The sequence below is a fragment of the Mus musculus genome, chromosome 4 (assembly GCF_000001635.26).
Source record: "Mus musculus strain C57BL/6J chromosome 4, GRCm38.p6 C57BL/6J".
Taxonomy (NCBI): domain Eukaryota; kingdom Metazoa; phylum Chordata; class Mammalia; order Rodentia; family Muridae; genus Mus; species Mus musculus.
In genome coordinates this window covers 98552252-98575208 of record NC_000070.6, presented here as the reverse complement: position 1 = coordinate 98575208, position 22957 = coordinate 98552252, and the positions used below count along the sequence as shown (strand labels likewise).

General features: G+C 41.8%; 1 protein-coding gene across 13 annotated transcripts in view; it reads right to left on the bottom strand.

Annotated features, from left to right (window-relative positions):
- The window catches only part of Patj (PATJ, crumbs cell polarity complex component), a 324044-nt gene that overhangs the window by 144395 nt on the left and 156692 nt on the right, over positions 1 to 22957 (bottom strand). For 12 of the 13 annotated variants that reach the window (XM_006502704.3, XM_006502705.3, XM_006502699.3 and 9 more), the window contains one exon: positions 6074 to 6270. In XM_006502704.3, the coding sequence (XP_006502767.1) occupies positions 6074 to 6270 (197 nt within the window). Of the gene's footprint in view, positions 1 to 6073; positions 6271 to 18862; positions 21385 to 22957 lie in introns of those variants that run through there. The other variant, XM_006502706.3, reaches the window with a different exon arrangement.

Genomic DNA, 22957 nt, shown 5'->3' with positions numbered 1-22957 from the left:
AAAAGCAGTAAGGGGAAAATTTCAAGTAACATATAAAGGCAACCTATCAGAATTACACCAGACTTCTCATCAGAGACTATGAAAGCTAGAAGATCCTGGGCAGATGTCATACAGACCCTAAGAGAACACAAATACCAACCCTGGCTACTATACCCAACAAAACTCTCAATTATCATAGATGGAGAAACCAAGATATTCCATGACAAAACCAAATTTACACAATATCTTTCCATAAATCCAGCTCTACAAAGGATAATAGATGGAAAACACCAATACAAGAAGGGAAACTCCATCCTAGAAAAAGCAAGAAAGTAATCTTTAAACAAACCCAAAAGAAGATAGCCACACAAACATAATTCCACATCTAACAACAAAAATAACAGGAAGCAACAATCACTATTCCTTAATATCTCTTAACATCAATGAACTCAATTCCCCACCAAAACACATAGACTAACAGACTGGATATATAAACAGGACCTAGCATTTTGCTGCATACAGGAAACACACCTCAGTGACAAAGACAGACACTACCTCAGAGTAAAAGGTAGGGAAACAATTTTTCATACAAATGGCCCTAAGAAACAAGCTGGAGTAGCCATTCTAATATCGAATAAAATAAAATTTCAACCGAAAGTTATCAAAAGATAAGGAAGGATACTTCATACTCATCAAAGGAAAAATCTACCAAGAAGAACTCTCAATTCTGAACATCTATGGTCCAAATGCAAGGGCACCCATATTCATAAAAGAAACTTTACTAAAGCTCAAAGCACACATTGTACCGCACACAACAATAGTGGGAGACTTCAACACCCCAGTCTCAGAAATGGACAGGTCATGGAAACAGAAACTAAACGTAGACACAGTGAAACTAACAGAAGTTATGAACCAAATGGAGCTAATTAATACTTATATAACATTTCATCCTAAAGCAAAAGAATAAACCTTTTCAGCACCTTATGGTATCTTCTCCAAAACTGGCCATATAATTAGTCACAAAACAGGCCTCAAGAGAAACAAGAAGACTGAAATAATCCCATGAACCCTATCAGATCACCACAGACTAAGGCTGGTCTTAAATATCAACAAAAACAATGGAAAGCACACATACACATAAAATCTGAACGATGCTGTACTCATGATAACTTGATCAAGGAAGAAATAAAGAAAGAAATTAAAGGCTTTTTAGAATTTAATGAAAATGAAGGCATCATACCAAAACTTATGGGGCACAATGAAGGCAGTGGTAAGAAGAGGAAAACTCAAAGCTCTAAGTACCTCCAGAAAGAAACTGAAGAGAGGGGCTGGTGAGATGGCTCAGCGGTTAAGAGCACTGACTGCTCTTCCAAAGGTCCCGAGTTCAAATCCCAGCAACCACATGGTGGCTCACAACCATCTGTAATGAGATCTAACACCCTCTTCTGGTATGTCTGAAGGCTGTACTTACATATAATAAATAAATTAAAAAAAAAAAAAAGAAAGGAGGGGCCAAGCAGCCCCTTAAAAAAAAAAAGAAAGAAAAAAAAAAGAAACTGAAGAGAACTTACACTAGCAACCAGCATACCTGAAAGCTCTAGAATAAAAAGTAGCAAATAAACCCAAGAGGAGTAGATGGCAGGAAATAATCAAACTCGGGGCTGAAATCAATCAAATAGAACCAAAAAGAACTATACAAAGAATCCACAAAACCAGGAGCTGGGTTTTTGAGAAAAATCAACAAGATAGATAAACCCTTAGACAGACTAACCAGAGGGCACAGAGACAGTATCCAAATTAATAAAATCAGAAGTGAAAAGGGAGACATAACAATGAAATATATCTTAAAAGAGTTATCTTGTTTGTTGAACATTAACAGTTGAAACTATTAAAATCATGTTCTACAAACAAAATAAAAACAAAAACGATGAATTTATGAAATTCTTAGGTAAATGGATGGAAATTGGAAATATCATCCTGAGTGAGGTAACCCAATCACAAAAGAACATACACGGTATGTATGCACTGATAAGTGGATATTAGTCCAAAAGCTTGGAATACCCAAGATACAATTAATAGACCACATGAAGCTTAAGAACAAGGAAGACCAACATGTGGGTCTTTCTTAGAAAGGGGAACACCCTCATAGAAAAAGAGGTCCTTGTGTCTGTAACTGAATTATGTGGCTGGATATAACGAAAGGAAAGAAGGCTAGAGGAAGGAAGAGGAGACATACAAGGCAAATCTTTTTTTGCCTGATGCTGAGCAAACACCTGAAGTTTCTATGCATCAAGGAGAAAATGCTATGCTACATTATGATGATATCATAAAACACTTGGTCTCTATCCTTTGTCTCTGGCAGAGGCAATCCTGTGATTTTCTAGTTGATCAGTGTGCTAGGTTCATCTTTTATTTGAACATCTGGTCTCACTCCCAATCCTGAGTTTTGTTCAAACAAGGGATAGTATCAGGGATCTTGAGCATGCTCTCAAGTGCTCTGTTAACTGAGTTACACCTGCGCTCTAATGAGTTACTCTTCTTTTTAGTTTTGTGTCAAATGTTTTACCTACACGCTTGTCTTCATACCATGCAAATGCCTGGTGCCCATGGAGGCCTAAAGAAGATGTCAGAGTTACAGTCATGAGGCATCATGTATGCTGGGAAATCAAATGTGGAAGAGTAGCCAAGCAGCCGAGCAGACAGTGTTCTTAATTACTGAGCCATCTACCCAGCCCCATATAGTTTATGACCGGGGTTCTAAGCTGTTGGCCGTGTGAGAAAACCCGGAAGGTAGCGCAAGCAGAGACGTCAGGAAAGCTCTTCCTGAACGTCCCAGTCGCATGGTGTCTTTGCTGTTGTGCTGTGATGTGCGTGCTCTGCAGCGTTCTCTAGAACACATAGGTGGGTGACGCTGAATGACTGTTTCCCCAAGGTCTGGCTGGTGCTTTAACAAGTTAATCAACCTGAAAAATGGCAGTATTAGGAACCTAAATGTGTGGCTGGGCAGGCATTAGTACAGGCCACAACCTGGGGCCTTTGGGTAATACCTGAACTGAACAAGGGTCACTCAGGTGTGTCTTAGGCCTGTGGGGATAGATACTATCTCCATGTAGGTGGTAGACTGCAATGAACACAGGATATCATCCATCCAAGAACTACAGGTTGTTTAGGACACCCTCTCGTTTATCTGGGATTAGCTTGTGTTGCCCTCACCCTATGGAAGATGGAAAACTGTTGATCTCTTGCATGCACTATGTTCAACACCCTCCGTTGTCAAAAGCATTGGGGCAAAAAATTAAAGTAGGTCTTCCAAGGCCCACATATGTCTGAAATCTGAAACTGGCCTGTAAGACCCTCCTCATATTATGCTGTGGTGACAGTCCATTTGTTACCAGTGTCTAATGAACATCAGACTGAGGAATACAGTACAGTGCTCCCTGTGGGGCCAGATCCTGTAGGCTCTTCCACCTTGAGTCTGAATAACACAGAAGCTACAACTAGAATCAACATGTTCCCAATCACTGAAGCATTTCTATCCACTGTGCCAGAGGGAATCTGGGTCTAAGCACACCCAGTACACAGAGTGACTGGATACACATGATTTCACTGTAGATGGGAACATCATAGACCAGGAATCTCTTGGATCTAAACAAATGGGGTACAATGGTGGGTCTCTTTAAAACTATGTCAAAATTAAAATCCTATTATGAAGAAGGAAAATATGGGTCATTTGAGACTTTCAGCAGGGAATTAGTGCTCTGCTCTCATGAATTCATTAATCCATACCTGGGACTGACAAATACAAGCCTTTCTCTAAAACTAGTCTCCTCTGAAATCTAGTTTGCCCTGTTCTGTCAAGCACTCCCCATCTTTCACTATGTGAGGCCTCTGGACTCTGTCAATGAGGTCGAGGTGTGGTTAACTGACCAGGACCTGGAACCATGAGCCAATATAAACCTCCTGGTGGGAGGTGGTGGCAAAAAAGGAGGCGGCAGAGGAAGAAGGCTCTCTCTTCTCCATTACTTAGCGTAGGGTAATGCATCCACAGCAATAACAAACAGTTAAGGCACGGAGCAAGGGGACAGATACATAAGCACAGCGGTAGAGCATTTGCCTAGCATGTTCAATCTTCAGCCTACACACACACACACACACACACACACACACACACACACACACACTTGCAGAGTCAGAGAGAGACACAGTAGGGGGAGGAAGAGAGGGAGAGAGAGATATACAGATAGAGGTAGAGAAAGAGAGAGGGGGAGGAAAGAAGGAAGAAAGAGGTCATAAAGACTACTAAAGAACCAGAGGAACAACACCGTGACATTAGTGCCCACAGCGTGACTCTTAAAACGGCGACGCCTAAGTTCTCTTCTTGTTAAACTGATTTTTATGCATAGGAATGTTTTACCTGAACTTATAGATGCGAACTACGCATGTGCCTGGTGCCAGATCTTCTGGAACTGTGAGTGCTGGAAACAGAACCTAGGTTCTCTGCAAGAACAGCAAACGCTCCGAGCCCCCCAGCTCGAGTACTTACTGGAGTTTGGACACTTAATTCTCTAGTAATAAAGGATTTACAATCCAGTTTTCCTATGCATAAAATGAGGAAAATAATTTCTATCTAAGGTTCTTAAGAACCCCAAAGACAAATGTGTGCACGCAGAGACACGGTAGTAACAACTTGCTGAGCTAGCTCCCATTTTCACCATATTCACCATCATCATTTCAGTCTCAAAGGAGATTTCTAAACAGGAGCCAAAGGAAACAAGCTTGAAGCATGGTTATAATAGTTAATAGAGTCTTTATTTACTTAATAATTATACCAGTCAGAACTAATCCCTAGTGCGGGCTCTGGTTGTGACACTGAATTACAGAACAAGAAAAGAAAGGCACTCCCGGGTGTTTTAGGAGTTAGGTGAAGAGAACCTGCAGGGCCTCTGGAGAGATGCTAACGTCTGTGTTCATTGGCTGCAGATATATAAGGTGAGTTCTAAATATCTGGAGTCTGAAGGGGAAACCACCCAACCTCAGGGGCTCCTACTTCATATAGACAGTGTCATGCCCAGTGCCCTGTGACTGACCTCCTCTAAAACCCACATGGTGGGGCTGCTTTCCCAAGAGGCCTGAACAGTGGGTAAACAAACACAAGCCGGAAGTCAGAAGGCCAAATCCTCAGGACAGAACAGCTGACTGTGTCTCGAGCTAAGCCTGCATTCTTTGTTACTCGTCATCACACTTTCCAGTTTGAAATTCAAAGGACTTTTCTGTACTTAAAAAAAAATCTCCTCTCTCTCTAAACTGGAAGCTATTTGAATGGAAGTACTTGTGTCTCTCTGTCCCAATGGACAGTTTAAAAGCAAGCTGAATGGAGCCGGGCAATGGTGGCACAAGCCTTTAATCCCAGCACTTGGGAGGCAGAGGCTGGTGGATTTCTGAGTTTGAGGCCAGCCTGGTCTACAGAGTGAGTTCCAGGACAGCTAGGGCTACACAGAGAAACCCTGTCTCAAAAAAACCAAACCAAAACAAAACAAAAAACAAAAAACACCAACCAACCAAACAAACAAAAAACCAAGCTGAATGAATGAGGAAAATGAATATTAAACTTCAGTAAACTCAAAGCAATGCCCTGAATTTAAGCTTAGGAAAATAGAACAACCTTGCCAGAGTACTGAAGAGGTCATCTGGAGAGTGAGTACCTGAGGACCAGTCTATTCCCTGCTTTCTAAACTAAAGAGGCTATGTGACCCTAACAAGTTACCAATGGAACAGACATTAGCTGTTTTCAATAAGAATTCCACAGACTTAGTATCTTGGTTTGTTTGTTTGCTTGTTTGTTTTTATATATTTTGATGGGCCTCACATAGCCAAGGATGGCTCAAGCTCACTATGTAGCAGAAGCTGGTCTTGAACTTCTGATCTTTGTGCCTGCCTCTACCTTTGATTACAGGTGGTGACACCACGGCCAGCTACCTACAGACTCGGCTGGTTCTCACATATTCATAAAAGAATCCAAATAGGCTCTTCTGTATGCTACCCTCCATACCTAGTCTCTGCACCAAAGGACAACCTGAAAACAAATGGCTCTCACCTCTAGCAGCTCGTCTCCAATCCGCATCCGTCCGTCTGCAGCAGCAGGTCCCTCCGGATTAATCCCCACCACGAAGATGCTCATCCGTGACCTGTCCTTATTGCCAGCGAGACTGAGCCCCAGTCCATTCTTGTCCTTTTCCAGTTCGATAATGTGTAGTTCTCCCGGCAGGTCTGCATATCTTTGCCTGATCTTTTCTATATTAAACATGAAAAAAAATAGAGCATGAGTCTGCATTAAGGAGACATGAGCATTCTCCCATACTTAGGGCATACAGTTCATCTACAGTGCTCTGAGAATAAATCATATAAGCTTTTCATGACCTTATGGCTAAGCTATGCTTAGCAATAATTTTTATCTCCACTTGAGTTCAGACTGCCCACGAAGCTTCTCACTTCTCGTTCCTGTTAGCTCAGCCTTTCGTGGACTGTTTCTCCTGCAGGCACATACCAGAATACAGGGACACCATGGCTGTGAGCCTCCACCTTGACAAGAAGGGTTAGAATATCCACTAACAGTGACGGATGAGCAAAATATTTGGTTTTAGAGGTAAAGTATTGAACTCATGAGAGTAGAAATAATAACAATTATTAGTTAGAAAATAATCAACAGTTTATTATACTTAAAATATAGTTATATAAAACTGTAAGTTTGTCAAACTAGGGATTGAGTTCAAGGCCATGTGTGTGACTGGCAAGAATGTTTCCACTTGCCAGCAGCCCATATTCTAAAATATACTCCTAAAAATATAGAAACAGCATAAATTAACATTGGATAAATGAGTAAAAGAAGGGGAAACTAAGCAGATGTGGAAGTGATCCACACATGCCCACACAGCCTTCAAACAGGGCAATGTTTTATCTCCGTGGGGTTATAGCCTTCACTATGTCGATGGTCTTAATAGTCATAGTTTATGTGCATTCAACATCTATCTTTCCATCTTATATTTCACCTTATGTGCTGGCTTTTTTTTTTTTTTTAAATCAACATGGCACAATGTAGCATCACCTGGGAAGAGGGACACTTAACTAGAAAACGGCCCCATGAGACTGGCTTATAGGCAAGTCTGTGGTGCATTTTCTTGATTGACGTGCAAGAGGAAAGCCCAGGCGTGTGGTGCCAGCCCCAGGCAGATGATCTCGGGTTATATAAGAAAGCAGGCTGCTCAAGCCTTGGTGAGAAAGGTAGTAATCTGCAGTATTCCTTCATGATCTCCTTCAGGTCCTGCCCTGACTTTTCCTCAAGATGGACAATAAATGATAAGCTGGAATAAACCCTTTCCTCCTCAAGTTGCTTTTGGTCATGGTGTTTATCATAGCAACAAAGAGCAAGCAAGGAAGCCCTGTGACCTGTCACCTCTACATTATGGTCTAAACCTTCTGCCTGCCTGCTAGTTGGGCCACGTTTCACCTGTGCTGGATTCGCACAACAAAACCACACTAGTACGTCAGCAGAGAGAATGCGGCTCCGGCTGGTCCCTCATCTCACACAGCACCAGCTCAGCAAGTACATTACGCAAGTGAAAAGTAAACACAGACAGGTTTGTTTATATGAGACTGGTACAAATAACTGTGCCACAAATTATATGCTGGCGGATGGAAACATTCATATGACAAAGCTGGATGTGATAGGAGGTGCTTTAGGATGCAGGAAGCTGAGGCAGGGGGATCGCCACTTCGATGCCAACCTAAGCTACATATCAAGGTCCTGTTTAAAAAAAAAGAAAAAGAAAAAGAAGAAAACACGAATAAACAAAAACCCCAAAACGTATAATATATATGTGTGTCCAATTTCAGGACTGAAGCGATAGCTAACTGAACCGATGGATGAGGCTGACTGGGCAATGACCTCAGGGCTCCACTTGTCTCTGACCCAGTGCTGGAGTTTCAGACCTAATTCTGGGCTGGAGCTCCCAACTCTGGTCCTCATGCCTCCACAACTTTACCTACTGAGCGCCCCCTCACACACCGCCATCCAGATGCCACATCACTTTCCAGGCTGGTATGACAATTTTGCCGCTGCTTGAGGCAGTATGTCATGTAGCCCATGCTGGCTTCATACTCAGTATGTGGCTGAAGATGATCCTGAACTTCTGACCCTCGGGTCCGATCTCCCAAATGACAGGGTGACTGGGGTGCAACACTTACGCCTGGCACAATCCTCACTTTTCCCTCCCCTGGCAGACAGATATTCAGCAAGAAATGAAGATTGTGCCCTTAGGAAACCTGTTATGTAATCGCCAATTTGTGGCTTAGATCTGAAATGTCCCCACAGCGTCTGCATGAGGACTTGGTTTTTTAATGGGGCTGAGCAAGGGTGTGGGACCTGACTGGATCAAAATGGTTCTCACTGAATCAGTGAAATACTCCATTATGGATTCATAGCTTAAGGGAATTGGAGGAAAGGGTTTTGTTATGAAAGCAAACCCTCTTTGCTTCCTGGCCACCATGGAACAATTTAATATGATTCAAGCTAAGAGCATATTCTGAAGACAGTTAAAAATCACCATGGCAGGAGCCTAAAGGATAAAGTTCAAAGTGATGCTAATAGAGAGGGATAGGTATGCATTTTTTAAGATTAAAGATAAAATAGTTGATAAAAGAGGATACTTTCTTACGTTATATCTATAGGTAGAAGAATATAACAAAGAGAGATGCTTCACTTACTAATTCTTTGGAATTAATAAATGAAAGTTTTACAAGTAAAGTACAAAAAGACATCTAACTCCAACATATAAACTCAAAAACCTCAGGTATATGAGGAAATGCTAAAAAATGCTTCAAAAAGTTCACAATAGCAAATTAAATGGAATATTTAGGGCAGGGGTTGTAGACCAGAAGTGGAGCCCATTATGTGAGACCTTGGGTTCTATCCCTCCTACATCCCCCAAATAAATGCTCTATTAAAATAGCAAATGAGACATTAAATAAATGAGGTTATCAAAAGAAAACACACTAACACCCAGCCAGGCATGAAAACTATCAATAGCCTCCACAGAGGTGAAAACACACACAGGGGTTGTAGTGCTGGTAGTCACGGCCACTCCAAACAACCCTCAGTCTTGCTATATGCAGCTGCCCAATGTGACATAGGTGCTGTCTCAGGGTTACCATTGCTGTGATGAAACACCATGACCAAAAGCAACCTGAGAACAAAGGGCTTATTTCATTCACAGTTCCATATAACAGCAAGGACAGGAACTTAAACAGGGCTAGAACCTGGAGGCAGCAATTGATGCAGAAGCCATGAAGGGGTGTTGCTTACTGGCTTGCTCAGCCTGCTCTCTTATAGAACCCACATGTGCATTCAAATTCCATATGCTTTATATGCTGGCTCTTTATGAAACATACAGAAATGTACAGTGAGGGAATCAACATAAAATCATGCTACTATGCTATTTTACAACAGCAGCAGCAGCAACAACAACAATAAACTCACCTGGTCGTTCTGAAAGATTCAAGATGAAATTGATCAAAGTGGATTCAACTGTTTAGCTGTGTAAGTCAGTCATGACAAAGACTCTCCTTTGGTAAACCTCTATGGTCTCCAACGGAGAGAACTAACTGTGTGATGCCCAGGCACTCTGAATGAACATTGAATGGACTCTTAGAGCTGAGGTGGTAAACAGAATTAAGTTTAAATGCCTGCTGAGTCACTGTGTCTCGAGTTTGTGGATCTTTTTTACATGCCAAACCTATCTGTCAAAGTAAGGTCTCCTTAAGAGCACATGTTCCCTAAAATAACCTCAAATACAGGTGTCCAGATAATGCACAGGGAAGGAAGAGAGAACCATGCTCTTGTTTTCAATGCTTAGTTAATGATGTCTGAAATGAATTTTGAATTGATGACAAAGCTGTTCTTTTCTTCTTAATTTCCTCTGCCATGAGGGAAACTGCCATTTGAAAGTAAGTAATGCTTTTCTCCTGATGACATTAAGAAGAAACAAAAACCAAAAAGTACTCAGTCTCCACTGGGATTCCCAAGGAAGAGGCCGACACCATCCTCTACCTTTCAGGTTGCTTCTCTTAGTTACTGCCAGCGAGGGTACCAAGCACAGCTCGAGGCGCAAGGGAGCACTGCTCAACCAGTGCTGCCTGTGGATGCAAAGCACAGAGGCAGCTTGAAAACTGGCGTTCAAGTCGCTCCAGCTAGGGATGGTGAAAAAGCTCTCAGGACTGCAGCGCCTGGGCAGTGTACCAGCAAACTTGAAGACAGGATAGCCAAACATCACCAAAAGTGGTCAAAAGTCTCTCGTGTTTTTCAAACATACGCATCCAAAGCCCTACTGTTAACCTAATGCACCTCAAAACCTGATTCTCATATTAATCAGGTAGGGTCTAAAATGTAGATTTGTTAATCTTACTTCGTGAGACTAGAAGGTTAATTTTCCCGGCCTGAGTTTTCAATTGCCACAGTTACACACTCACTGAGTCAATGAACAAATATGAATGGAATCCACTTCGCAGTAAAGTTGTAAAACCAAAGGAACTCATCCCATGAAATCTGTCACATATACACACATGACTAGTTATAACTCTGAGAAATAAAAGCTTCAAGAAAAAAAAAACCTAGGGGCGGAAACTATTTATTTATTTATTTATTTAGTGCCTCCTCCCCAGGAGTCAAGCTCAGAGCCTTACATATGTGATAATACCCAATACTGGAGCCACACCCTAGTCTCCACCACCTATTTAGTGAGTGAACAGGAAGATGAATAGTGTCCACAGCTGCAGTCAACTGAAGATAAGACTAGTTGGTACACAGTGCTGGAGCCCTGGGCCACTTCAATGACTCTGCATCAAGCTTGCTCCAGTGCTAACTTACTTAATGCTAACAGACGAACTAACAGATGTAACATCCAGTCACGCCCTGGACTTTTCACTTTTATAGACAGAGTGGAGCATCTTGCATCACTTGAGGGTTTACTGACAGTTTGTGGGGCGCCTGGCAAGTTGCAGAGGTGCTGGTGAATCTTCCACTCCACTTTCTTCTCCTCTGGAAAGAATGATCTATCATCTCCGTGTTCCAGACTTTAGAAAGAAGGCTCAAGTCTTAAGTCCCTTGCCAAGGGTGAGCAGCCGGTAGCTGATGAGGTTGTCGCCCAGCTCTAATTGAGTTCTTGTTCATTCAGCCCACTGCTGCCAGTGCTTTGGTGTGCTAAGCTCAGGCTACACCGACTGAAAGGCACACGCACAGGCTGCCCTATGGCTCTTCAACTGCTCTGCAACCATCCCAACACCACTCCCAAAGGACAGAAAGCCTATTTCAGATCTAAAGTCACAGTGTTGTTCCAAAGAATGCCTCTTTCACTTAAAAGTGGCACCATTCCATCTTTAGATTTATATTCAAAATGTATTACTGTTAGGGATGTGGTGGTGGTGGTGGGGGTGAAGTTCAGTGGCAGAGTGTGCTTCGCACGTCCTAGGCCCTGGCATCTCTCCAGAATAAAGCTTATACTTAGCAACAGCAGCATGGCCAAATGCCAGCTCAGGACACTCGACTAACATTTCAGCCCCTGCATTTGTTATCCTACAACTTATTTTTAGATTCACAGCTTGAAGAGGATAAAAGAAGACGATTCTACTTCTTTGATATACTAATTTCTGTATTTTCCCCATCCCTGGGAAAGATGAAACAAACCGTGTAACTGAATTCTGTTTTACAGAGAAAGAAGACTTTAGAGGAAAGGCCTTATAAAAGGCCATGAAGTTGGCATATCCAAAACTTAAAATAAATTGCTCTCTACTAGCTCATCTTACATTCCCCTAATGCTGTTTTTAAGAGAGACTTTAGGTCTGTCCCTCAGTCTGAGGTGCTATGTTTAGAAATCCTACCTCCTCACAATAGCTCCTCACATGAAGGCGACCTCACCACTCGCTCTGCCCCTGAGTCCTTCCCACACGGATGGTATGATTGACAGGCAGCTGAGACAATTCAGCCAGAGCTCGGTTGGGTCTCCTGCACCCATGGGGTCCAGTCTGTTCTGCTTGCCCTTAGATGATGGGGGATCAGTGGCAGTTCCGAAGCTCCCTCCACACTTTTCTTATTCATTCTAGCTTTCTCTTTGAGATAGGTCCTGCTGTGTGACACAGGCAGGCCTTAAGCTCAGGACCCTTACGTCCTCTTTAAGGAGCTGCAGCAGCGCTCACCCAGCCTGTCCACCTGGGGACTGGTCAGTGTAGTCACTGCCAGCGCTCAGCACGCAACACCCCAAACACAGCAGTTGGCCCAAGAGAAGTGCACTAGGAGCTGCTGATAAAACTGCAGAAGAGAGTCCTGCTACTCAGCCCCTCAGGCAGGTCACTGGACCCAGAACTCCTCTTTCTTGATTGAAGCCAAGGATGGTTCCTCTCTGACTTACTCCCTCTCTCTATTACGTGAGGGAAAGAACTAGGGAGGCAAGAACCAGAGGACAGGGCATGTAGAATTCCACCTAGTGTGGCACCATCAGACCATCTTCTCCAATCATCTTTCTGTTTGCCTGTCTTTAAAGACAGTTTTCTGATATTTTGGATCTTCATTTCTAAAGGATCCAGTGTCATGTGAAATTTTAGATCAATAAATATTGTGACTGGGACCAGAGAAATGGGTTAGAAGGCAAAAAATGCTTGTTTCCAAGTTTGGCAACTGAGTTCAGTTCCCAGGATACACATCATAGTAACAGAGAACCAACTAACTCAAGCAATCCTCTGACCGCCATGTGTACCCCATTGCACATGAACAATAAATAAACTACGAAAAGTTTTTAAAAATGTTCTCTGTTAGTTTGACTTTTTGTCACAGTCGTCTTTGCTATGAACCTTTTGATGGGCAATACAAAGATACAACTCTTCCCCCATACTACATATTAAATGTGGTGCTTTTGAAAAGAAATAGTGACTGGGCCCCAGCTGATGAGATTCCACACTGGTGAACCCGGGCATTGATTATGAACCTGTTTCCATGAGAAGGTACCGATGTGATTCCTGTGGGTCACCATAGAATCTTCTCCCATGCAATGCAGTACATTTCCCAGTAAAGATCCTGACAGTCAATCATGATAATCCAGATATCAGGTTGAAGGCAGCCCTTCACAAGTACCATCTCAGCAAAATTCCCTGTCTCTACTACCACAACTCAGGATTAAATACGAGATTCCTTTGGGCCACACAATGAAGAACTTTAAAATCCTAGCCACTTCTTGCTTCCTCCCGACGTTCAAGTACATCCTCCACCAATCCCAGAGACAAGCAATTCCCAGTAATTGTATTCTAGTCAGTAGGTTTAATGAAAGGTGAACTATAGTTTCAAAAATGGGGAAAGAAAAGTCAAGTTAGCATGTTGGCCAACCATCAAACTCAGTGTGTATCTCTGAAGCATCAGGACAACATTCCCTAGCTCTGAAATTTCAATTCTAGGCTGCCAGTCAGCACATGTCTGGAGCCTCAGACATGTGGTTTTACAGCAAGGGAACCCCATGTGGGGCTGAGCTCAGGCTACCACAAGTCCTTTCCATGACAACTAGCATGAACACCGTGAGCAATGTATTATTATCAAGTGGTAGAATTGAGCATACTGTTTTGTACTAATATCCAGCCAGACTCTCTCATAAAATGACAACTTAAAATTCATATATTCTTTTCTGTATACACAAACATATATACATATCCAGACATAAAAAAAATCACAAATTAAATACTAGTTTTAAGCAACAAAAGGTTGTTATAAGATACAGAATCTTACCACATCTGATTACAGTCTGTGTTCTTCATTGTGGTGCTGGGGTGAACCCAGGCTTCCTACATTCATGCTAGACAAGAATGAACCATTTAGAAACCAGCTCAGTTATACCATCCTTTTGTTTATTTATTTATCATTTACTTATTTATCGAGACCATATCACTGCATTGCCTATGTCCCTGAAGAGTTTCTTGAATTCAAGAATCTACCTCCACCACCCAAGAAGCTGAGACCATGGGTACCCCCAAACAGCAAAGGCTCAACTGTTTTGTTGACGTTTTTATTGCGTGCATGACAAGCTCCCTACTTCCCAAAAATACAGAGCTTGACACCTGAGAAACTGGCAGAAACAAGGTCACTCATTGCCCTGAAGCAGGAAATGATGCCTAGAAAGATTTTTTGATCAATTCTCAAGCAGGTTGTTAGGGTCACTGCAGAGATGCCCAGTCTACACTGGGCCTAGGAGCATGTTTCCCTGAAAACACAAGGCTTCAGAGGCGACCCTACACAAACACAGTGGCCATGTTTATCACCATCAGAACACACTCCAAGACGATTTTTATATTAAGTTTATTCCTTTCTTTGGAACTTATTTCCTCTCAAAAGTATTCAATAAAGCTGTTTTATTTCTTCAGTTATTCTGTACCAGTACCTAAGATGGAAAGATATTGTTTCTCTAAACACCTCCACAGAATTGTCCCTTCAAACAAGAGAAGCGACGAGGAAATAAGTATCCATCTTCCCTGTAACCCTGACTCACGCACATACCCTGAATGAATATCAGATCAGTATCATTGGATAGAACAGTTTTATAGCTCTGCTCAGCAGTGAAGTTTGTTTTAAACTTGGATGTTTCCACTCCCGTGATGACGTTATTTGGAAAAACAACAACAAAGACAACCCCCGCCCCCGCCCCCTAATCGCCAGTTACTCATAATTCTCTATCAACACACCAGATGTCTTTTCCTTGTCCAAGAAAGCCAGAAGGATTTCTCTAGTGGGTCTTGGAGTGCTTTGCCATCAGCACAGGATATTAGGTGTTGCTAAGTAACAAAGCCTTTCTCCCAGAAAGACACTTAATTCAAGCCACTGCCTAGTATTTTAATAGCAAATGCTCAACGCACTGGAATAAAGACTCAAGGCAGTTTCAGATGGTTTAGCTACTTGATCTGCTTCCAATAACACAGGCACACAAAGGCAGGATTATAAACATTTTTGCCTGTGCAGTAAGTACAATAATGTCACTTGTTAAAATCAGTTATGATGGAAATCCCAGTCTTTTTTTTTTCTTATTTAATAAACAACCTTTAATTTTCAGAGTTAGTGCACACAAGCTTGAAAAGTAAAAATATCTGAAGGAAAAATCACAGCACAGAAGAAACAAAATGGTAGCTCAAGTGGCAAATCTCAGGTGAAAAGTCACACCTAACAGAAAATGATAACAACATATTAGTGTAAAGAAACTGATATTACAACCAAAAATGCAGGCTATGTAGTATAGTCAATATTTTTGCCAGCATGCATGCAGGCTTGATAATGTTATACAAATCTATATGGGAAATTAACAATCAGAACATGAAACCATGAAGCCATTAAGCACAAGAGTAATGAATATACATGTTGCTCTTATGTGCTAGACAGTGCTCCTAGGATGGACAGCTGAACTCCTCTGGTTTTTATGAAGATTCAGATAGGAAGGAATCCTCAGATTTACCAAAAGGGAGGTAAAGCAAGGTGAGAATAATGGATTTCAGTGTGACACAGAGCCAGAGAGTTGGCCTCTGAAACCCAAAATAATGTATAGATGGAAGAGATGGCCAAAACTACACAGTATTTCTATTTTAAATAATTTCCTTCCCTTTACACATAAAAACTGATTCTGTGTTAGATACAAAAATAAAATTAAATTAAAAATAATAAAATAAGAGAGACAACTTGAGCAAGAATCATTATTTTCTGAAGACAGCACACAAGGTATGTGTAAGAGTGTGGGTGGTCTCCACTAGGAGAGATATCTACAGTTTTCCCACTAGGTGCATCAAAACTAAACAAATCAACATGCTTACAAAAAAACTTACACGAGCTTTATACTAGTAATAAAGTTAAAGTGAACCTTTCTTGTTAGACATAATGGTTACCATTTGGCACACTCTAAATCATCGATGGGAACCTTGACAAGACGCATTTACAGTAAAACAACAACACACAACAACAACAACAGCAAAACAACCCAAACACATAAGAAAAATGAGACAGAGAAGCAGAAAGACTTGATCAACAGGCTGGGAGTGCTTTATTGGCACAGAAAGCCTCAACTTCTCCTCAGCATGAAGGTTATTCAAGCTTGGAGAGGTGGAGGGACAGGTACGCACACGCACATAGATGCACAAACACACACACAGACACACATAGACACACACAGAGCTACCAGGAAATTCCAGCTATGTTTTGCAGTTGGCCTGGAAGCAGGGTGCTTGTTTCATCCGGGAACATCGATTCCTTGCTCAGCTTCTCTAGCACAGGAGTCCAGCTGTGTGCTCCTGCAGCTGTATTTTTAAGTAGTGCATATGTGTGTATGGAGTGACAAACTATTTAGGAATGAAAAAAAAATAAAAGAAAAATAATGTATAGATGAAAGAAATGCAGAAAAACTCAGTTATTGTTAAATCTTGGTAGACATGATAATACATGTCTTAGTTAGGAGTACTATTGTTATGATGAAACACCATGACCCAAGCAAGTTGGGGAGAAAAGGGTTTATTTGGCTGGCACTTCCATATTGTAGTCCATCACTGAAAGAAGTCATGGCAGGAATTCATTGTGGGAGCCTGGAAGAGCTGATGCAGAGGTCATGAGGGGGGGGGGGCATGTGTTGCATACTGGCTTTCTCTCCAGAATTTCTCCAACCTACTTTTTCTTCACAGAACCCAGGACCCATAGAGCCCAGGGGTGGACCCTCACACAGTAACTGGGCCCTCTCTCATCTATAATTAATTTAAAAAATGTCCTATAGCTGGATCTAATGGAGACATTTTCTCAATTGAGGCTCCCTCCTTACAGATGACTGAAACTTGACCTGCAGTTGTGTCAAGTTGACATAAAACTAGCCAGCATAGCCCGGCAGTGGTGGCACACACCTGTAATCCCAGCACTTGGGAAGTAGAGGCAGGCGGATTTCTGAGTTTGAGACCAGTCTGGTCTACAGAGTGAGTTCCAGGACAGCCAGGGCTACACAGAGAAACCCTGTCTCAAAAACAAACAAACAAACAAACAAACCAAACCCAAACCAAACTAAACAAAACAAAAAACTCAAAAGAACAAAACAAAACTGTGTATATATATATATATATATATATATATATATATATATATATATATATTAGCCAGCAGAAAAATAATGGAGTTCACTATTCTTTTCATGTTCACAAAAGTTGGAACATCTCACAACTGAAAGACAACAGTACAAAATCATCCAAACAACCCTGTAACACATAACTGTATTTCGTTTTTTTTTGTTTGTTTGTTAGTTTGTTTTTTGTTTTTCAAGACAGGGTTTCTCTGTGTAGCCCTGGCTGTCCTGGAACTCACTCTGTAGACCAGGCTGGCCTTGAACTCAGAAATCCACCTGCCTCTGCCTCCCAAGTGCTGGGATTAAAGGCATGCGCCACCACTGCCCGGCGTAACTATTTCTTAAAGACCGAGAAGCTGAGGCCAGTATAAGGTTTGGAACCTGCCCACAGTACAACTCCTCTACAGCATACTAGTGGGTCAGGTTTGGGTGTCCGCCACTCCAAATCCTGTATGCTTCCCCACAATAAAGAGACATGAGCCGCGCACGCCTTTAGTCCTAGCACTTGGGAGGCAGTCTCAGTTTAGGGAAAACAGATAAAGAACACGTATCATCTGACGGACGCCAGGTCTGAGTCAGGGAGACCGACGAGGAGCTATGGCTTGATGCTCAGAGCTCTGAGAGAAGCACAGGGTTGACACTGGGTTGGCTTAGGGCAAACAACAGACAACGGGTGGCTGGCTGCCCAGAGCTTTGGACCAGGACAGACATTCCTGGAACTACAGTTAGGAGCAGGAGGTAATGAAGCTGCAAACCTAGCTAGAGAAGCCGGAACGCCGTGAAGTGTCAGGGAGGAATTACTACTCAATAGTAGGAAGACTAGGGAGCCTGGTCATCTAGCAGGGCTGGATTATACCCATGAATGACAGGATCGGAACCGAGTTAACGGTATGGAGGGGAAGAGACCAAAAGTAATTTAAGAAGACAGAGCAGTAACTTAACTCCATTTATTCATTAAAAAATCTGAATGCCAGCTCTGTAACAGGCACTATACAACTCACTATGGGGTACATTACAAGAAAAAAGTAAAGACTGAATTGATACTGTCAAAACCACTGAAAGTTCCAAGTACCATTAGGCTCTTTCAGTTATGGGACAGTGATTTCACGTGTATATCCCTAACCTCTTAATAACCTTGTGAAGTTTGGAGGGACAAAGAAGCCAGTCCAGAATTCAAAGTCAAGAATACAGTCAGGGTCAGGGAACTTAATCAGAACAAATGGCATACTGAACAACAGAATCCAAAAGTTCCTTACATGAGGACACGTTGACTACCGTCATCTCCACACTGAGGCTCATGCCTCGGGTTGGAAGCCAAGCCACAGCTGGGCTCTCTTCACTTCTCACTTCCACAGGGAGCCCAGCTCCTTCCTTCTTTATCTCAGGTCATGAGACTGAGCACTCAGCCAAAGCCCTCTGGTAAGGAGGTATGGAGACGCTTGCTCTGAGGCAATCACGCGGTGGGGGTAGATAGTTGGCAAATGATCAATCTACCAAGACAAATATAGGTTCATTGACCCCATATGGTTAAAACAACATGAAATCAGGTTAGGCCTGAGGGGAAGAAACCTCAGTAGGGAAGAAAGTTAACATAGGACCCATGTTCAAGTGCACAGGGTCCCTGCTACACTCTGTACCCATGAGGCTTTGCTGTCAGAGTTTACTACACCTGTTTCCGGAATTACCGTCCCTGGATGAGCTGCAGTAGGGACTCCATTTTCAGTGCTATCTGGCCTCTCTGTCAACTTACTTCCTGGAGATGAGACCAAGGAGTCACTTTTTTATATTATTTTAGTAGATTTCTATAGACTATTGTTGGGCTGGGATGTGTGTCAGTGGTAGTTTCCTGCAAACATAATCCAAGTGTAAATAAATCTTATGAGATCACCAAAAAAAAAATGTTTTTAAATTTGAAAATGGTACTGGGAAAAAATATAATTTCAAAAGCACTCTTTATAATCCTTTGTGTTACACTGTCTATATCGCAACAGGGAGTGGGGTGTTTTTGTTTTTCAGTCACCATAGAAGTACTGTGTTGCAAATGCCCCATGGTTATAGCACAGTAGAGAGGTGAAAGACCTGGGTAGATGCCTCATACAAAGCTGACTAACCAAGGCCCCAGGGGTTTCGGTTCATTGTCACCAGCACTGGCGCTGACAGTGTTAGGTGTTTAATTAGATTTTGTGCAAGTGGGGAAATCATAGTTTCAGATAATTAAACTGTAGCAGAAAGTAGAAAAGAAATTATAATGTGGTATCTGCCAGATGGCCTGGCCCCTTACTGACAGAACAGAAGACAAGTATTCTCTATGCATGCACTTGCAAGCAGGCCTTGTACACAGCATCACTTCACACAATTGCCAGAATAAGCTCCAGAGAGGAAGGAAGCAGGATTATAGCTGGGTGTGGCAAGGTTCTGTTGAGCTGCTACAGTCATTCATTGTGTTACCCACTTTCTTGTTAGAGGAAGAAACTACCTCTGAGTACTATAGACAGAACTACAGGTTTAGCATAAAGTATATAAATGATATAAAAAATGTATAAATTCTTTAGCACCTATACTGAACAAGAGATGGGTTACAAGTTAATCAAAAATTCTTATTAGGACTGGGGATGTAGACCAATGGTATAATACTTGCCAAATATATAAGGCTCTTTTTTTTTTAAATTTTGTTTTGTTGAGACAGGATGTATGTATGTATGTACATACATACATACATACAAGCATATATCCCTTGCTATATGGGAACTCACTATGTAGACCAGGTTGGCCTTAAAACTACAGAGATCTATCTGCTTTGCATCCCAGTACAAAAAAAAACACCCCACAATGCTAGACAGGTCCTAGGTTTTTTAACCTTTAGTACCTCATATTAACAGCAACAATAACAACACCCACCAAGCCCCTCACCTCCACACTCCTACTGTAATGAGTTTAAATCTGGAAAAATTAAAACGATAGTGATGTCTTATTTGGGTCATTCATATGTTTATTTATTATTTAGAATTAATTTTTAGGGTCAAAGGATACATAGTAAAGTTAAAAAGAGCTAGTTAAAGAAATAACTACTTTTCAATTTCCATTTTGCTATACTGTACTATTAACCTATTACAAAGTAGTTGCTTTCCATCTGTTTACAGCCCAAAGAACTTAGGTTAAGGATATAGAGCTCGGCACGGTGCCTCGTACCTTCCAATTCTCTGTGCCTCAAGTTATTCCCCCACCAGACACAGCTTTCCTTGTCTCCTACAGAGTTCCTAAAAGCCCCATTAAACCAGTTTTAATTACACAGCATGTTTTTAAATTATTTCTATAATTGTCTTTACTTTACACAAGAGTAAACAGACTATAAGAGTTTAACTAACAGGCACAAGGTTGCACAGAAATTAATTTTTAAACAGTGACAAAAATATCTCATGAGACCTTTGAAATTAGTTTAATGGGGAAAAAAGCAACATGAATTTTATCATTTGTTACAATGTGATCTAAACATAATTCACTTCATTCAAACAACACTAAGCAATAATAAATACTTGTATTTACTAATTTCATCCCACGGCCTCTGAGTTCCTATGGGGTTTTTCCCAGAGCTGAGAGTATAGTTCAGTTGTACATACACAGAGCCTTGAGTCTGAGCACCAGCAATTCTGAAGTAAATAGCACATAGAGAGACCTCAGGTGAAGAAAGCAGCCACCGGCATGATCTCCTTCTTGGTGCCCAGGAACTGGCATAGTCACCGGGTTCTGAGGGCGTGCAGTGGTTGCTAGAGAGCTGTGATGAGGAACTACTGATGGGTTCAGAACCTGACTCTACTGTCCAGACAAGAAATTGTGGGAGATCAGATCACTAGTCCAGTCTCAGTTTGGTCATGGGTTAAATGGAAATAATAATCTTGCCTGCTTTAACTCACAGGCTTCATAAAATGGTCCAAACACTTATGTAAGAATAAAGTTTATTGTGTTTGAAGTGGAGGGGGAGAGCTGGCAGTTTCCCTAAGGATCATTTATGGTTCTCAGGCTTTTGTTAACAAAGACTGACAGAAAGAAGATGAGATAATCCTTTTTAAATTTATACTTTGATGAATATAAAACGACATATCTTTTGAATAGTCAAAGTTCTTAATTAAAAATTAACCCCCTAACAGGGACAAAGGGAATGGGTGGGTGCTGTAGAGATCCTTTCGGCCTGTGGCACTGGCCTGTGGGTATTTCTCCGGCAGAAGCGCTCAGGAGTCCACTGAACCTGTCAAGAGGTCATGTGAACGTGTCATGAACATGCAAGGGTGAGAGTGACTTCTAATACAAACTACAGGGTGGTACAATGAGCATGCATCCGAGCAGTTCATCTATGACAACAAATATGCTCTAGCAGAGGATCCTGCTGGGCAGGGGAGAATAAGGGGAAGGGGAACTGGGAATTTTACTATGGGTCTAAAGGTGATTTAAAAACAGAGTCAGGTAAACAAGATCTAGTCCCACAATTGTGGTATTTTTTAGAAGGAAATAGGCAAAGTTTCATGACCTGGATTTGGGAATGATTTCTTGAACATGATGCCAAAAGTAAAGATAGACAAATTGGGATGGTATTTTCACTTATCAACTGACTAAAAAGCCATAAACTGAATGAAGAATATACTTGACAAGTCGTTTGTATCTTGAATATACACTGAAAAACTTGTAATTCATCAACAAAATGAAACAACTCACTTTTAAAATGGGCAAAGGGCATGAAAAGACACCACTCCAAGATAATACACAACTGCCAGGATGTACATGAGACCGTGCTCAGCATCTCTGAGCAGGACAGAATGAGGATGGAAACCTCAGTCAATTATCATTTCATGTGAATGGCTGCTGTGAGAACCAGGCGCTGAGAGAACGCCCAGCTGGGTCCTTGTGCATGCGTGGCTGTTAGTGGTAAATGGTGCAACTGCTGTGGAATCAGTAAGGCAGTGCCTCAAAAAACTTACATGTCTCACTGCCACGCGATTGAGCACTAGCCATGTACATCCAAAAGATCCAAAAGCAGGTCTCGAAGAGATCCATAGCTTTAATCAGAGCAGGGCCTGTCACACTGTCAAGAGATGGAAGCAGCCCAACTGTCTACCAATGAATGACTGGATAACTAAATGGGATGTATACACACACTGAAATACCATGCACCTTGTAGCAAGGAGAAAATTCTGTTGTATACTACAATATCTACAAACCCTGCCAACAATGTACGGAATGAAATAAGTCAGCTGCTTTTTTATACCAGAGTAAACAGTTGACCCCTTGGGCCTTCAAGATGGCTCAGGGGTAAATTGCTTGTGACCTAACCTGATAAACTTACTTCAATCCTTGGACCCGACTGTGAAAGGAGAAAAACAGCTTTGCAAGGTGGCTCTTTGATCTCTACCCATGAACACGCGCTCATTTATACCCTCATATCCACTCCCCTCCAAAATAAGCAGCTAACCTAAATGGTAAATTATATATATCCTTTCTACAATAAGAGAGTGCCTATTTTATGAAGTCCAGCTGTGAAACTGTACTTCAGATTCTGTTGTGACCTAGATCTGCATTTATCTAAACAACAAGCGAGTCAGGAAGGAGCCCAGAAGCTGCGCCTAAGAGCTCCTCCAGAGAGGAGACATTTCTCCCACATACCTGAAAAGTCTAGCAAAAAAAAAAAAAAAGTTCTGAACACCTGGCAGCAGGGACTCTGACAATGACACAAAACAGATACCAAAGACTGTCAAACCTGCAGCAGAAGACGTCAGCTCAGGAGCTGGTGCTGCGCATGGCTGTAAAGCATTTACGACTGTGCTTTG